Below are 18,466 nucleotides of genomic sequence, written 5' to 3'. Positions count from 1 at the left end.
GCCCAACTCCATCCCTCCCTTTGTATGGGGGGCCCAATACTGCCCCCCCCCCCCGACTTACCCAAGAGAGCTCTCTCCAGACTGCCTGGTGGCCATATGCATGTACGTGCACATGATGCCCCCTGCCTGACTGCCCTCCTCCCACTCCCCAGCCCCTTGCAGGCTGCAACTCTGCCAGCCTGCAGAAAGCTATTTGCAAAAGAGCAAAATCCATGCATTTCTCTATTAGAATGAAGAATTCGCATTTTTCTTGGACAAAGGGGAAAATCCTCAGTTTTTTCCATTTTTCTGAGGGAAACGGAAAACCTGGATCCCTGGTGGTAACCCAAAGGAAAACTGGGGTATGGATAGACAGAACACAAAAGGGACAGACGGACTGAGGTAGCAAAAGGAAACAGGGAAAGGCAGACCGGCAGGGAAAGCAAGAACGTTATGTGTAGAAAACAGAATGCCAGCGGCCACGCTCCTCTGCACTGCGGCATTCTCCGCAGTCTACCATGGCATGGAGTCGATCCAGGGGAGGGGACTATCTGGTGCAACAAAGCCAGCTCAGTCTTGATCCTCCATGTGGGCACTCCCATCATCTCCCAGTGACATCTCCTCTGAGGCAATCATAACAGATAGCCAGTGTCCCCAGTGGCTGAGCCAGGCACAGTGGTACAGGTCCTTGCCATGTTTGCATGTGGTGCTGACTATGTACTGGAGAGTCTCGTCACTACAGCACAGCTGGCAGTAGATTTGGCAGGGACAGCACAGAACTGGCTGGGTTGTGCAAGGCCAGAGCTCTTTGGCATCCCTGGACCCACAGCATAGGGATCAAGAAGGAGAATGTCTCCTTCTTCAGCTACCGGTTCCAATTGAAGGGAAGGGGTTGATAGGCCTGCATGTAACTGCAGGGCAAAGACTTCTCTGGTGAGAGGTGGGGACAGGGCAGACAGTGAAGACCTGGAGAAAAGACATGAGCCTCTTGTGGTCATGAACCACCTTGTCCCCACCATTCAGAACAACTCCTCATACCTTCATAAGCATCTGGTGCCCTTCCTTAGTGCCATTCTCAACCAACACCAAGTCGTCCATCTTCCTCAATGGTGTCTGGATAGCCTCCATCCACTCAATCAGCATGGGCAATTCATTCAGAGAGAAAGCAGAGACCACAAGGTCAAGCTTCAACTTGGGCGAGACAGGGAGGAACTGTCAGAAATACACAGCTGAGATGCTGAATGCCTGGGAACCGGAGCCACCTTGAAGCAGATGTCCAGCGAGGGAGAGCATGGGGGGCTGACCTGTCCACACATGTATACTCATGAAAGCTCTTGCCCCGTCAGCTGCATGCTGCCCAGCTGACAGAGCCAGGCCCAGAGGCAGAATCCAACTAGGTGCAGGGGGGCGGCAAAGTCTGGGACCTGATAATATACCTCATGGAAGAGTCTGTGGAAGACGGCGGTGAATCCTTCAGACAGCCAAGCTGCCACATATACAAGACTCTGGCTCCTCAGTTTACCTCAGTGCCTCCCAGTGGTAAGTAGTATTTCAAAGCACCTTCCTCTGCAGCTTCTCTTCACCTTCTCGTCCTCTTCACTCACCTCTGCCACATTCAGGAGAGCTGGTGTGTCTGATGAGGAGGGCTAAACCACCTTCTCCCTCAGACGCTGCTCCAATTGCTGTGCTCTCCTCCTCTCCTCAGATCAGCAGTCTCAATAGGGTGCTTCCAGCTCCACAAGCAGTTAGTGAGGGCCTCCACATGATTCTTCATGTCCTGCATGGTAATATTTTCCACCATCAGCTGAGCTGCCTCCACCCCCTCAGCTGGAAGCCAGACTCTCTTGCAACGCAGGATCCCCATGGGGTGCCAGTGGGGGGTGTTGCCCAGGAAGTTGGAAGAACTGTCCACCTGGATGACCCTGGGGACCATAGTAGCAAAGGGCCTCAGTGGGACCACGGCACCCAGAGCTCCCTCCACCCCTCTTACAGCCACCCAGTTGCCATGGAGGCCACCAGCTTGGACAACACCAATGCAGTCAGTCTGAAGCTGCCACCCCAGTGAGACCCAGAGCTGAATCCTAAGGGGAGCTCACACAGCAGTCCCCAAGTGGTGAGAATACAGTTTCCCCAGCAGCAGCAACTCCCAGCAGTACTGTCACAGTCGCAGGGTGGCAATCCAGAGAGTGGCAAGAGGTGGTAGAGACCCAGAGCAGCAGCAATCCCATGCAGTGCTTCCTAAAGGGGGGGGGGGGGGAGGGGGGCAAGCAGTGACACAAAATCTTCCCCAGTGACCTGAGAAGAAACTCCTCTTCCCCCACTCTGAACTGGGCAAGGGAGCAACTCGCACGGAGGGGAGTCTGCAGTTAAAAAACAAAAGTGACCAAAAACTCTGAAAGTTTAATAGTCTAAGGAGTTTAATATTTGAGGTATTTAATATTGTGAGATGTAGTTAAATAGTTGGGGTATTTTATAGCTGTTATGTTTGATACGGTTTAGCAATTTCCTTCTTTACCCTTAATAAAGTTTTATATTCATTTCAGTATCCAAAATTGCTTGAGAGTGGGGATATTTTTCTCCTAGGACTCCCAGTAAAGGTGACATTTTCCCAAGTTTCCAGGTGGGGGCTCAAGTCCACCCCCCCCCCAAATTCAGACCTGGCCCATGTACTGCTAGCAGGGCCTGGCAGAAAGGTTTATACGTAAATAGTAGAGTTGCACTGATACATCAGTCCATATCATATTGGCACTGATAAAAGGAAAATTGACATTATCAGCAATCGGCTTTTTTTGGCTGATGTGGCCAAAAATGTTGCTGATAAATGCTATGTGCATGGGTGCAGCCACAGCATGTACGCGGCCAGGAATGCAGCCTGGCAGCTTGAGAGCAGTGTCTGGCCGGTAAGTCTGTGAGGGGGAAAGAGCATGGGTGGGCAGATCGAGGCCCCTGCGGTAAGGGAGGGAGTGGGGCTAAATCTGGGGCAGAGGCAGGGACAGGGTGTGGGATGGAGCCAGCAGCTCATCCAGGAGTTGTGGGAGGGTGAAGGGGGAGGGCAGCTCATACCACTGTGCGCACCCCAGGAAAGGCATGAGGGGCATGTGCCCCCCTTCCAGTGGGGGGCACATGCACAGGGTGAGGGTGGGCTGCTGCTGCATGCTTGGGGCCAGAGCTGCACTTGAGCCAGGTGGGGTGGGGTGGGCAGCAGTAGTGCTGGGAGGGAGGCCTATCGGGGTGGGGAGAGGGAGGTGTTATGGCAAATTTCACGGTGGCTCTAGTCCCCACGTAGCATCACCTCCCAGCACAAGCACAGCTGCTGGGAAGAGGCTGGTGCAGCCCTGGCCCCGAATGCACAGCTGGCAGTCCACCCTCAACCTGCGCGCAGATCAGGGGGGCACATGGCCCTCCATGCCTCCTCCACGAATGCCCACAGTGACAGGAGCCCTCCCTCCCCTGCCCCGTGTTCCCCAAATGAGCCGCCGGCTCCATCCTGCCCCTACCCCACCCAGGCTGGGCAGTGCCTGCCCCAACCCCAGTCCCACTCCTTCCCTCATTGAGGGGGCTTTGATCAGTCTCCACCGTGTCTCTTCCCCTCACAGACTTACCAGTCGGATGCTGCTCTCCAAGCTGCTGGGCTGCATATCAGCAATCAGATTGGTACTGGCCAATATGGCTAATCAATAATCGACCATCAGCATCAGCCAAAAAAATCTTTATCAGTGCACCCCTAATAAATAGTCCAAGTAGCACAGGCCAGAAGCCAGAACGCTCTGCCCCACACCTGGGGAATGCCCTAAGTACCAGCCAACAGAATCTTGTTCTTTCTTTCTTAGAGTCATAGAGAAGAAGGGCTGGAAGGGACCCCCACAGGTCATCTAGTCCAACCTGTAGCCCGAGGTAGGATCAGCCCTAACCAAACCATCCCATACAACCATAACCTAAACACTAAATAAGACTACCCTTAACCCTAACACAACATAGACCCAACACCCTAACCTGTCACAGGTAAGCAGAGGCACCATGGCAGCCAATATCCTGCTTCTATAAAATGTTGTCAATATACATTTAGAGATCACAGGCAGGACACACCCTGCCCCTCCACACTCCATACCAACTTGACCAGGGGGTAAAATTCCTTTCTGACCCCAAATAAGATGATCAGTCTGACCCTGAGTGGAGAGGTAAGACTGTCTAGCCAAGAACCTCCGGCTTTCCTCCTACCAAGAGAATCTTGATCTGCTTCTGGCCCAATAACTCTTGCACTTGTCTGACCACTGGCCCAGTTTCAACAGGAGAGGTGAATGGTGCCCTCTGCCAAACTATTGTATAGGGCAGTCTTCTGAGAGGTAGGAGATCCTCCTCAGGCTGAGGAAGCTCTAGAAATCTAGGCTCCCATTTCCTGGATGAGTATGCTAGCCATTCAACTATTACATAGAGCAGTGGTTCTCAATCTTTTCAGACTCAAGGCATCCCCCATTAGACTTAACCCTCAAAAGATGGCAACTTTGGATTTCACTTGTTTCTGACCGCAGAAAATTCTGCTGTTGCTAAGAACTCAGAAAGACCACAACAGGTCAGAATTTTTTTGACACTCTGGATTTCAATTTGAAATCTCTGGATTTATCTTGTGGATCATGTGTAGGTAGGTGTTTGTACACCTAACATTGCTAATACTGTGCAGTATCCTGTGGCTCCTTAAAAGGATCTCAACTGCAGCACCCTGTTCGAGACTTACTGATGCGGAAGGTAGGCAGCACCATCACCTCCCACCCTATTAGTTAGGTTTTTACCCTCTAAACAGGGTGCTGCAGTGGACAGGAGAGGTAGGAGTTTGACACATCCCTGTCTTTAATGCATCCAGCAGGTAGCTTTCTGATCTGCATCTGGACTCCCTGACATGCCCTCTGGAGACACCTAACTCTTCTTATTGACTGTATAGGAAACCTAGGCTTCTATCCCCAGTTCTGTGAATCACTTTCCTCAGGCAAGGAACCATTCTGGATTTTTCTCCATATGCCTTCCATATCAGCTGAACCCTTGGAGCATGTGCTGCCAGGACTCTCCCTGCCCTCTTTCCCTGGGGAGGGTCCTTGGGGGGTGAGGGTTTCATGACAGCAGGAGACCTACAGATTCCCTGCAGGTCTCTCATTGCAGGCAAAATGGGATGGGGAAGGAAGGAGGAGCAAAACAATATGCACCTTTCAGTTCATCTCCTCCCCATATCTCTGAAGCTGAAGGACCTATTTCCATTTTGTTTACATATTCATAGTGCGTATGGTTCATCATGAAAGCAAAGTACAGTGTAATAGAACAGAACCTCTGCATGCAGCTGTCAGAGGCACACGATTAGAAGCCAAATTCTGCTCATGTTACTCACGTAGGCTCACTTACCTTATTCCTGCAAGTAAGGTACATAGTTTTTGGCCCTATGACAACAAAAAATCTCAAGGTTTTACTAGTGATATATTATAAACATCCTAAACCAGTACATTTTTGCTTGACCTTGTAAGTCAGGATGCCTGTCTAGTTTTCCCACATACTTATGCTGTCCAACACATAACCAGCAAAATGGAATATGGCATTTTATCAGCTGTTTATCATAATGTGTCTTAAAACCATTTATTCTGTAGTCCTTTCTTTCTGATTCAGGCTCAATTACTGGTATGAATAATCTCCTCTAAAATAGCACATGATGTGCTTGTGTCAGAAAGACTCTCCACAGAGGCTATCTGACACTCTTTAAAATCAATGAAATTCAGAAATTCGCATCTGGCTTCTACAGGAGAAAATAAAGCAACCCTTTCTCCTGTTATATATGACCTTCTCATTCTAAGACCAACTTGTTTCAAGTCTTGTGCATCTCAGTCTGCCAAACATGAAAATGGATAATATCTTTCTTAGAACAGACAGATCTCAGAGTCTATTATATTGGCTGTCTTAACAGATTCTAGCAGTAATTTTCTCTTTCCTAGTAATTGGGATTTTCTCACTGCTCCACACAGTGGTATATATTCTAACTATCCACTCTGTCATGCTGCCACAAAACTTATAACAATGCCGATAACAACGGGTGTTATCAAATTCTGCAGACCTTTCAAACTTTAGGTCTTCTCATGCCTATGCCTCCCTGCCCCGCCTCACCCCTCACCCCACCCTTTTCCCCATTCCCAAGCAAAAAACATGCTTTCATTTCTTTGCAATCTCTCATTGCTGTAACCCTGTCATTCTTCACAGTTGATTCATCTTAGTTTTCAAATACTGAGTCCATACTGCTTGATCATGCTTCATAATTTCAGTCCCAATATGCTTTCTACCTTTATCTTTTATGGTATCAAAACTAGGGCTATTTATACCAGAGGGCTAAAAATATTCACTTCTAAACAGGTATAAAGTCTTGAAATTCCAAAGTCACCTACTGCTGTTTGATTAAATACATTCTACCAGATCTAGTCTTGCCATTCTACTCCTCATCCTTACTTCACTTTCCTACATAGATACTTTCTTAATTACACCTTGTAGATGGATTTTTTCAGTGCTCAGCAATGGCCAGTGCCTGTGTCAAGTCAACAGAACAGGTCCCACAGGTTTCAGCGGAAGCAGGCATACACCAAGACCGAGGGCTTTTGAACTCTCCACCACTGATTTTATTTGTTCATCTGGGATGAATAAGAACATACTTTGCCGATAGTGGATAGCCTCTTTTTTACACGCTCTTTCAGGTTTCTTTTTCCTTCCCTCATACAATGATTCCCCTTCCCACACCAATCCGATAAATGGAACCATTACTTAAACTGAATACACAGCTTCATGCACCATCACATTTTGCCGCCCTGATCCACTATCTTGGCACTTCTCAACCAGTTTGGCATGTTCCCTAGGCTGTGCCTGGATGATAATCAGAAGGTTGTAAGATGCTGAACATTTTAAGCAATATATATCTTGCTTGCCCACACTTAATAACACAGGACCTCCAGGGTCAAGCACTCTCCATCAACTTCTCACACACACAAGTTATAGATTTTTAACTGATATCTTTATTGTAAAAATACAGGTCAGAAACAATTTTTATTTGAATAAGGAGTCACCAGCCTGAAAGCTGAGGAACACTGCACAATCAGCTCTGTTTCCCCTTGCTTTTCCTAAATAACAGCCACTAGCTATTTATTCCCACCCCCTTCCATCTATACAGCGCATCACAGCCCCCTCAATAAATAATTTACAAACAAATGGATCTAAATTAATGTAAATGTACATCTTAATTAATGCAATAGCAATAAAAAGACAGCAAGGGAGTCATAGCCTTATCCTTGTACAAATAGATGAACTGTGTGCTGAGGATTTTTGCTGGATGTGAAGGGCCTAAATCCTCCAGCACTGAACAGGAGCAAGGTCACACTAGCACCATTAGTGCAAAAGCAAGTCTTCAGCAGCTCCTGCAATTGCTCAGCTCACCCTTTCCTGGAGAAAAGATGTAGCTGTGCTAGCTCCGTCCTTACTTCCACCAGTTACCTTCTAATTGTCCCAGTCTCTTGGGCTACAGGAAGCCCCATTAATGCACAGCTCCCCTAACCAATTCTTCAGGACTTCAGGATCTGACACAACCAATACAGAGAGACTGCACTGATTCTGCTGCAGTCTGACAAACGTCACACTTTTCCTCAAAACAGTTACAGCCTACTACTTCACAATACAAACTGAAAAGCTCAGCAAGCTCACCCTGGTGAGGAGGAATTTAATGTGATTAGTGAAATCATCAGCCCTGAAGCACTATTAAAATCTTCTGGATGTTTCGACCCGACTGTCCTCTGTCTTAAGTCTTGTGAACTCATTTCACCTTTCCAGAGAGAGTGCAAAGGTGTCAAATGCATGGTTAAGTGCAAAATTCACATTTGATAACATCATACATCCACTTCCAGCCATGCATTTTAAAACTGGAAAGCATCACTCTGATCAGGCAGCCTGGCTTTTAGCCAACACAGGCAATAGTTTCATCCCATGGTTTCTATACCAAGCACTCATTGACTGAGCTAGAGCATACTTTCTAGGAAAAGACATGCAATTTTTATGTCAAGACTTTGAGCTAAAGAGAACACACCACACCCTTTGGTAAATTGTCTCAACTATCCTCACTGTTATGTAGTTACCCTCTATGGCACCCTATGACTAGCCTTCACTTCCATTCACTGGATCTTGTTAGGTCTTTAGCAGGTAGATTGGAGAGTCCTTTTAACTTTCAGAAATCTCTTCCTCCAGGCATATACTTGCAGTCTGTGATACCTCTTAACCTTCCTTTGGATATACTAGATAGATTGAGTTACTTTACTTTCTCACCATAGGTCCCCCTTTTCAGGCTTCAAATCGTTTTTGTAGCCCCTCCATTTCCCTTTTCAAAAATACTTTTCAGTTTTTAATATCCCCCATAAAATGTTGACAACGTGAAAGAACGCAGATACACCAGTAAAGGGCTTACTGAGGCGGTGTACTGTGGTAACACCACCTTCTTCTTGCTTCTTATTATTTACCTTAGCTATAGCATTGCATGGAAAGCTCATGGTCAGTGACTTATTTCCTTTGACTTTTGTTTTCTCCATGTCACAGTTTACCCAAAATATAATCTCTTTTCTACAGTTCTGATGGGATCCTACATTGCTGGTCACTAGGTATATGACCCTGTATTTGACTTATTAACATACATATTATTCAACTGAACCCTGTTTATCATGCAATCCAGATCACTCTGTAGAACCAAACTTTCACTGTTTCCTTACTCCACCAGTTTGTGTATCATCTGCAATTTTCACAGCAAAAAAGTTCTTTATATTTTATTCTAGGACACAAGGTTTAAAAGGAGAGAGAGAGATAGAGAGAGTGAGAGAGAGAGAGAGAGAGAGAGAGAAAATGAACAGTAGGCCTGTGGGACTCTGCTAGAAATATGTCCCATTGGATTATTAATCCCCATTAATAATTACTTTTTGAGATCTATCAGTTATCCAGTTATTAAATTAGTTTGATAAGGGTTACATTTATTTCATAGAGTACATTTGTTTTTAATGACACTGCCATGGGGGATTATGTCACATGCTTTGTAGAAATCAAAGTAGATTTTATTTGTTAAAATACCACTATCTCACTCAAACTTGTGGTCACATTGATACTCAGTTTCGCAAGACTGCTTCAAGTTTATTTCTATGAAATCTTGGATTTTTGGCATTACTTATATTTCCTTCATCACATTTCAGCTTGTTTATGATCTTGCCCAAATGTCAAACTAACCAGCCTATAATTCCTGGATCATTCTGATTACCCCTTTTAAATACTGGTACAACATTAGCTTTTTACTAGTCCTCTGAAATTTGCCAAGTATTCTACATTTTGGCAGATATTAATATCAAAATTTCAGAAAGCTCCATAGCCAAGTCTTTAAGAATTCTTGCATGTACATTTCCTGGTCCTGGCAACTTAACACAGTTGCAAGGCAGAAGAGAATCAGGCTCTTTAATTCTGAAACAAACACACTGAAAGCCTGTTTAAAAGCTTGTATACTGCTATTCATTCTACATGATTGCAGCCTTACAGGGCACATATACAGGAGAAGCTAGCTTGGGTGCTGAAAGCTGAATAGATGGAGTTAGTCCAGAGCTCTGTCCAAGCTAACATACCCAGTTTCTCAGCAGTGTAAATTAGCATAGGAACGGGAACACTAACATAGCTATACTGCTGCTTGTACTTAATTCAGAGCTAGCTCAGGTGTCTTTATCTGGTCTATGAAGGCATTCCCATATAAATTTGTACTTCTTTTTGTGGTATCTCTGCTTTTCTTTTCCTGTACTTGCAACATTGCAATGTGAAAATGGTATCACCAGAGTTTGGAAAAATGCCTTATAGGAAGAAGAGCCCAGTGTTTAACTTATTAGGAATATAAGGAAGGGTCTCTATCTGAGTGGTTCTAGCACGATTTGCATGCTCTATTAAAAACTAAAAAACTATGTATGCAGTTTTCATTTATGAGGGGGCAAAGTTTGTAGGTGCCTGTGCCTGCCCATACTCTTAGCAAATCTAACATTTTCACATGCAGAAAACTGTATGTGCAAGCATTTCCACATATGGTTTTCAAAACCTGATCAGAAAGGCTTGGGGCTAAATTTAGGCTCTTGAAGTTGACTCTCCATAGATAAAATTGAGTATTGATGCCCATATGCTAAGAATACAGAAAGTGTGAACAGCGAAAACAATTATGAAATCAATGTACATGGTCTTCAACTACACATTGCAGAATGATTTGTAACTTTTGTCAAACTCTTCTGATGAAATGTTCTATACATTTCAGATATCCTTTACCTTCCCTGCTCAAATAAAAAAAAAAATCAGTTTATAAGAGCAGCATCCTGCTTTTACAGTGTAATACCTCAGACAGGACAGCATGCAACCCAAAGGAAAACCAAGATCCTAAGCTCTCACCTGAAGCTTTAATTCAAGTAAAATTCTCCAGGTAAAATAGGAGCTATTTTTACAGAGTTTTAACACTATATTTTAGTATCATGTGATCTATCTGAGAATTCATGTATGCTAAAGTTAAGGTAGAAATATATGTTTAACTGCTTCAAGTTTAGTTCTTCCTGTCCTATACATACTTTTCTGTTTGTTTGGTCATCATACCTACTGTATCATCTATTTATGAGAAGAACATTGTAAGCTTATGATGAATTATCTACACTCTCTACCCATTGAAATAGCAGAGACAAGATGTAGGAACTTGTAGGAACACTGTCAGAGCTCATCAAAACTGACTTGTTGCGGGGGGTGGACAGACCTTAGGTATACCCCAATTACATGGTACATATTTCTGGCTCTTACAAAATCTTGAAAATATGTGACATGGAGAAACTACTGGGGATCTCCAGTTGGTTTTCTTCCATTTTGAACAAGGTTTTTAAAGGCTGCTTATCTAAATCATCAGTTAACAGCTAAATTAAGCTAGGTTTACACAAACAGCAGTGCCAAAACCTTTCAGAACTCTGTTACTGTTCTTCCAAGGTTTTCAGAGAAAGTCAACAATAAAAAGACAATCAACGAGGTTAATTATAAATTCATTTTCATGAGATTTTTTCTGAATGAAAATATTGGGTAAGATTTTCTGAAATGCTCCCACTGAAACTGATGGTAACCCCCACTCCACCTTGCTGCCTTCAGTGGAGGCAATCAGGCCACCTCCAAAAACAGTGGACATTTCTACACATCAGTTTTGTGCGAAAAAACAACCCAAGTTAAAAGCACTACATTTCTACGCATGCGGAGTTTGAGAGAAACAAACACTGTTGGTTGGATTCTTATCAAACCAGCAAAATTCACATAGCGGTTTCTAGTAATTTGTGTTCACTTGCACAGAAATACAGTTAAAGGGATTAATTCATTCCCAATTTCCTTGGATTAGTTTCTGCTGGCATAAAGCGAGGCACCATGTTTTTGCAGTTGGAAAGCTTACTTGGGATGTGGAATGTGAGATGTGCTGGTGGTAAAAGGACATGGACCAAAGCAGGCTGAGGATGCACCAAGTCATGCTCCTGCGCTGGCCAGGTTCCAATGGAGCCTGACCAAAGGCCATCACCACCTTGCCCTTTGCTTAAAACAAATCAGGGCAGCACAGGAGACCTCCCTGGTGCAAACAGACTGCAACTTGTACTTCCCTACGCCAACCAACATGAATTTATAAAATGAACAGCAGCATATTTGAACACATTTTATAAGATAAGAAGAGGAGTGGCTAATGCCACAGAGGATTCCCAGAGCAGAGGGAGTCCATGTGAAGTCAGGGCCATATCTATCAACACCATCCTCAAACTATTACGGGATTAAGACAGAAGTAACAACACACACACGGCAGTGTAAAAACGTAAACACGATAAGCAGAATAACCATTACGCGTACGTACAATATGTGTATAGCTAGCCTAGCACGTAAGAAAGGGAAAGAGCTCAAAAAGCCTCTCCGAACAAGAAATTCCTGCAAAGACCTTCTAACTTCAGATGGCAAGTTGCAAACTGGTAAAACCATAGAGCAAAAAACTGGGAACAGCCAGAGCTGAGACACTGAAGTGAATGCAGCCGAGTGCCAGACTGGGTGAGCGACTGCACACTCCTTCTGACAACAGTTGCCTTGTGCTTCCAAGCAGCTTGCAAAATGTCTTCAGGTTCAGGGGCTTTCCCAGGATTTTGCTTAGATGCAATGCTCCCGTCCTCCCCAAGTTACTGAAGAACGAACAACTTTTCCCCTTGTTCCAAGTGCTTGACATCGCCATCTCCACTTGGGATCTTGTTCCTCCCTCTCCTCTAGCTCCCGCCAGAAAACCATCCGTCTGAGCCTAACCTTTTCCCCAAAGGGCGCCTATCCCCCAGCCCAGCCCTCCAACCCGCTCGTCTCCACGGAGCCCAAAGCCGAGGCAGCCTAGCGAGCCGGGAGGGAGGAAACACCCGGGATCCCCGGGATTTCTCTCTCGCCCCACTCCGCTTCCTCCGCCCGCGCTCTCCTCGGGGAGGCACTCAGTGCCCGCCACGGGGGACTTCAGACGCAGCCGGCGGCTCCGCTCGGGCACAGCCAGCCGCTGCAGGGGGATCTCCTTGTCCCCGGCACCGGGGCGAGGGCGAGGGCGGGCTCGGCCGCGGTGCCCCGGCCGCGCTCCGGGGACGAAGCGGGCGGACCCCCGCGCCCCGCCCGGGCCCGGCTCTCACTCACCCGAGGTGAGCTGCATCCAGGCGCAGATCTTGTAGACGGTGGCCGTGTTGCAGAAGAAGAAGAGGATGAAGCAGACGATGCAGGCGATGATGAGCATCATGGAGAGGCCGATGAAGAAGGAGGCGGCTTTGAAGGCCCCCGCGGGCAGGCTGGAGAAGTCCGTGAAGCTGCCGCTGCAGGTGAGCTCGCGGGAGAAGCCGTTGCCGATGCAGTAGTGGAAGAGCCCGAAGTAGCCGGCCTGCGGCGTGTCCACGCCGTCGCCGATCCAGTAGGGCTGGATGAAGCACACCACGTTGACGATGGCGAAGCAGATGGTGAAGATGGCCCAGAGCACGCCGATGGCCCGCGAGTTGCGCACGTAGTTGGTGTGGTACAGCTTGGCCGCCTCCTGCGCCGGCAGCATCGCCGCGCCCGCCGCCGCCGCCGCCGCTCCGGGCATCCTGGCCGGGCCCCGCCGCCGCTTCACAGCCTCAGCATCGCCCGCAGCCGCCGCCGCCGCCGCCTCTCGGGGGGAGCATCCCCCGCCGGCAGCAGGCACCCGCCCGGCCCGCGCCGCCGCTGCCGCCGCCGCTGCCGAGGGCGGCAAGTGCGACCCCCCCGCGCGGGGCTGCCAGCGCTGCCGCCTCCCTCTGCTGCGCAACCGCGGCCCGGGCTCCTCGGCGGGCGGGGCTGGGGCTGGGGCTGGGGCTGGGGCTCGGGCTCGGGCTCGGGCTCCCGCCCGCCCGCACTGCCACCCTCGTGTCCCCGCACAGGGGCTGGGGCAGGCCCGCCAGGCTGCGCCAGTGGCAGCGGTGCCCACAAATGGTGGAAAGAATGATTGTTGTTGCCATTATCTCTGGCGAAGGGCAGACCCATACCAAAAGTGTCCCCCCCCACCGGGGACCCCAGGAGTCTAGGTGCACCCCCGGACTCGAGGCCTCCTTCTCCAATGCTACGGATGTTGAAGGCAAAAAAACCGGAAGGCTTCTGTGCGTGCCACGCCGGGCCAGCGCTGGGCATGTTATAGGATGTCCATCGGAGGGGGTTAGGCCCGGGGAGGCAGGGGCGCACAAAAGGGCTTGGCTGTGGGGTACCTGTGTCGGCAGCTAGCTGCGCATAGGTCATGCAAGCCAAAACATGAAGGCAGAGGTTGCCTTCCACCGGCCGCTGGCCTTGCTGTCCCTGTCTGTACAAGAGCTAGAGCCAAGCCCTGAAGAACACGGTTGTGGGAGAAGGAGTCAAGCTGGGAGCTGCCCCGCACCATCTGCAAAGCTGACCCTGTCTGTGCAGAGGTGGGTGAGAGAGAGGACACAGGCTGTGGAGGGCCACCACCAACGGAAGCAATCAGGCCGCTCTGTTCTCATGACTTTGGCCTGATGTATTTTGCAGCGAGCATTTTGGTATGCAGCTGCAATTAGCATATATTAACAGGTGATTATCCTATGCTAATAATCAGTCATACATGTCCCTGACACTTGAAGGCATGGTCTCTGACCTGTGTGTTCAGTCTGAGTTAATAACAATAATTGATAGCGTAGATATATATATAGCACTCTGAAGATTGTTCTCTCCTGAGACTGCACAAAGTCACAGAGAACAAGAAATGAGAAAGAGAGCTCTTTGATAGCAAAGAGGCTAGGCTGTACTATTCTAGTCCAAATGATTTTTTCCAGTCTCTGCAAAATTATGTTCTGGCTGATGCCACCAGAGGGCCACACTAAATTAATTATTAGTACTGGTCAAAACATGGGGAAAAGCCTTGGTGCAAAATGTTTTATGTAATTTGTTGACATTTTTGTATCCATTGGAGACAAAGTTCAGTAATTCAGAGGCTTTGGGCTAATAGAAATGCTGACTGTTTAAAACCTCATCATGCCTAGTTACCCGATTTTGTTTCTTTTGCAGCAGATGAGGTCTGACCTACCAACTGCCTTTTTTCTCCTTGTGTAATTACTTAAATATGTCTGATGTTAATAAAAGTTGCATTGATGAAATATGCTTTAAAGAATAGACCAGATGCAATGTATTTCAGCAGAGCCAGAGCCAGCTAAAACAGCTCTTTCCATTGTTCAGGGACAAGAAATTGAGATGGAACTAGATAGAGACAGTACAACTAGACAGAGACAGTACAAGCAGAATGATGTCTTAGTTACTTCTAGGTTTCAGGTGGCAGGGGAGGGAAGGGGGACTGAGGAGGAGCTGGGTAGAACTGACGCCAGCAGACTGATAGTTCATGCCTGCAAGGACTGCAGAAAGCAAGATCCAAGAAGAATTTGACAGAGCACGGCTGCTGTGGTCCCTTTTGCTACAAGGACCAGATAAGTTACCTCGGACTCAGACATTCTTCTTCCAAATGTCCCAGACCCCTTTGGCATTCTGTGGCTACGTTTTTCAAAATATCCAAATGTAAACCCAGTGCAAGGCGTTACTGCGGAGAGCTTTCATACATCACATTAACTGGGTTGAATATCCTCTTGTAAGAAAGAAACCACTTTTTTACCAGAATGGAATTAAAATGTATGATGGAGGCTCTTTGGCACTGCTGCAACAATACTAATGATCATGGTTTTTGTCTCTGATAGGTGTGCCTCAGGCTGGCAAGGATGGACAACATCACAAAACTGAGATTTTTTTTAGTGATAGAGGTGATTGCTCCTTAATATGAACAGGTAATAAGAGAACAAGCCCTTTTACCTGGATTTCCCCACACTTTATTATTTAGCTGTTCTCTTCTAATTCCTCTTGGTTTTTTTAATTCTCTAAACTTCCCAAGTAGGTGTATATTTCCCCTGATACTGGATGTTAGCCAGGCATTACAAGTTATCCTCTTTAATACATCTCAGTATCAGTTGTACTGAAAGACTTACATAGTCCACAGCATTACAAATCTTTAGAGTTATCCTACAACATGTATATTTGGAGCTGAAACATGCACAGCCAGTTGTATTGCTGGAGGAAGGAGGAAAGTTCTGAGCTATAGGAGTTTAAGAAGAAAAATTGTAGTCTATCAGTGCTATGGCAGAGCAAAAGTCAATGAGGAACTTCAGTGCTACAGTTCCACCAGTCATGGCAACCTCCAGGTGTCAGCAGGAACTCAGGTACAGCATGAGAATTAAGCTAGTAATAAGTAGCCTATAGCCTTGATGTTTAGAGCATTCTCTCCATTGCAGTTGGGGAGATACTACCCCAACACCAAAGACAAATATTAGGAAATACCTAATAATTACAGTGTGGAAGGACTTCACAGAGAAAGCTATTAACATCACTCACACTGAGGAAAACATCAGTAGGATTGGGTTTTGAGCTGTAGTAGTTTTCTGCTTTTTCAATCAAGCTCTCAACTTATTAGTAGTTCCTATAGTTAACAGCCTAATTAGTATTTTTTCATAACTCGGAAATGATGAGCTACAGGATCAAATACTTTTCTTCTAGATGACAGCAGAAATTGTTCTCCTGATGTATGAGACTCCTGAAGTCATAATGGAATTTCATTTAGGAAATCATCCTAGAGGTTTCCGGAGGTATATCAACACTGCAAGCGTTTTATCTGATTTTTGGTTTTTTGTTTTCTTATCAATGGTGCAGCTGTGCCAATGGGGTAAGCTGTACTGCAGAGTATGCGTAGTTACTTTCACCAGGGTGTCACCTACCATGAAGAGAGGCAGAGATGATGAGTGGCTGCTGGAGCACCAATGACAAGCAAAACAGAGAGCTGGAAGAAGGGAGCTGTTTATCCATTAACTAATTCTATTTGTCATTTTCCTGCTCGAAGGAAGGGGATGTGAAGGTGTGCAGCAGTCGTCAGTGACATACTTCCATGCTGGGAGACAAAAAGCCCCTTCCCACCTGCCTCCCCTTTGCTAACCATTAATTTGGTCATTTTGTTTCTTCAAGAGAATTCATAAAAGGAAAAATGAAAAGAGAGAGAGAGAAACTGTTAAACAATGACTGTTATTGTTTTGTTTCATTATGGCTGAATTTTAAATTATACTTTAAAGTCTTTATAGTGATTTGGGATTCAAGCTTTAGGCAATGCTGCTGAAACAGTGCTGAGTGCAGATAGGTATTGACTTGGCTCATGTCAGGCTAGTCCTGAAGAAAGGAGGCAGGAAGCTTGAGGGTCAGCCCATATCAGTTCCTCTCAAGCCTGGCGTAAAAGGGAGGGGTAGTTGTAAGCCTTCACGCAGTCAGCTTGACAGGTGGCAGAGCCAGTGCTTTGAACTGCCAGAGCTCTTACTGAGAGACACGATTACACAGGAGAATCAGCATCATCAGTGTCGTTGTTACAGCCTTACTGCTGTGTGAAACAGCACTACCCTACTGGACAGCAACAGGTTGGCATACAATATAGTAGGGGTGTGCAAAGCAGGGCCTATTCGATTCAGATTAGGATTCGGCCCAAATCAGGGACAGTGATTTGATTCGTTGATTTGGATCACTGTCCCTGATTTGATTCGGCCAAATCCAAAGCTGAAGATTCAATGCTGATTTGGAGAGTCAGTGATTCGGACATAGAAACAGCTTTAAAAGTTTTTTCTACATACCTTCAGGTAGCAGACACAGCTTGTGATAATTGCGATGCTGGGGAATGCAGAGGGGCCATCCATGTGCTCAGCGGCAAACCAAGAAGTGGACCAGAAATACTTCCAGTCCACTTCTAGGTCTGCCAGGGAGCATGCTGAGGGCCCTCCCCCCCAACCCTCCAGCTCGGCGATCAGCCATGGAGGGACCCCAGGTGTCCCCCCTGACCCAGGAGGCACCAGTCGCTGAGCCAGGGGGGGCACAGGGAGCCCCCAGTGCCCTCCCCGGTGGACCCAGAAGTGGACTGAAAGTGCTTTTTGTCCACTTCCAGGTCTGCTGCTGAGCATGCTGGGGAGCCCCCCATGCTCCTGTGGGACTGGATACAGCCCATGGACCCAGATGGCTTTGGCTTTGGCTTTGACTTTGCCTGTGCCTGTGCCCATTCCCATTCCTGTGCCCACACCAAGGCCAGAAGACAGGGAGCTACAGTACGGCTGGACAGCTGGAAGCTATGACTTTGCCGCTGCCACTGCCACTTCCCCCAGCCCCTGCCCCAGCTAAAGCATGGGGCAAGCTAGTGGGGAGTTGCACTGCAGCTGGGAAGTAGGGGCATGGGGAGAAGTGACAGTGAGGACATAGCTTCCACCTGCCCAAACCCACTGCAGATCCCCATCAGCTGGAGGCAGCATCTGAGTCACAGCCAGAGACTGGGGGAATTGGTGGTATAGGCAATACTTCCAGCTGCCTGACCCTGGCATGGGCACAGACCCAGACTACACTGCTGATGTGCTGCCAAAGCCACCCAACCTGTATCAAATAGGTGCCAGGCTATTCTAGCCTGCATCTTGCTGAAGGTTGCTGGCCCCTGTTACAGAGTGAAAAACCTAACCATTTCTTTCAAAAAGAGAAGGCAGAGGTTGCAAAGAAAATGCAAATGTTAAAATAAACTATTAGGGAAGATTCTCCCTAACTTAAAACTTGTGTTATACAGTTGGTTTCAGTTAACTTGTATATGATGGTCTTTTACAGGTAGGTCTTGGAGCCTTCTATTATAAGACCCTGTTTTCAGTTCTGTGCCCATTAAAACACATTCATATCCAGAGCCTGGCAAAGAACCCCCCAGATCCCTGGATCCCACTGTTCCCTTGCTGTTGGCAAATCTCTCGGAAATCCACAAGCAAAACACACCATCTTCCTCTGGTGTTATTCCATGCTTAGTTTAAGTGCCAGAGGTCTGTGTGATGGACTTAAAGGTTCTTTC

The 18,466-nt window shown here is 47.0% G+C and overlaps 1 protein-coding gene and 1 pseudogene across 3 annotated transcripts in view; both read right to left on the bottom strand.

Annotated features, from left to right (window-relative positions):
* The window catches only part of LHFPL3 (LHFPL tetraspan subfamily member 3), a 477,206-nt gene extending 463,928 nt beyond the window's left edge, over positions 1–13,278 (bottom strand). For 2 of the 3 annotated variants that reach the window (XM_019487478.2, XM_019487479.2), the window contains exon 1: positions 12,706–13,278. In XM_019487478.2, coding sequence (XP_019343023.1) covers positions 12,706–13,144 — 439 coding nt within the window. In that variant the 5' untranslated portion in view covers positions 13,145–13,278. The remainder of the gene's footprint in view (positions 1–12,705) is intronic. The other variant, XM_019487477.2, reaches the window with a different exon arrangement.
* LOC109283193 (methyltransferase-like protein 17, mitochondrial) lies at positions 550–1,521 on the bottom strand (annotated as a pseudogene).
* Positions 13,279–18,466: the final 5,188 nt, after the last annotated feature.

The sequence above is a fragment of the Alligator mississippiensis genome, chromosome 4 (assembly GCF_030867095.1).
Source record: "Alligator mississippiensis isolate rAllMis1 chromosome 4, rAllMis1, whole genome shotgun sequence".
NCBI classification, from domain to species: Eukaryota; Metazoa; Chordata; order Crocodylia; family Alligatoridae; genus Alligator; species Alligator mississippiensis.
This window is presented reverse-complemented; position numbering and strand designations above follow the sequence as displayed.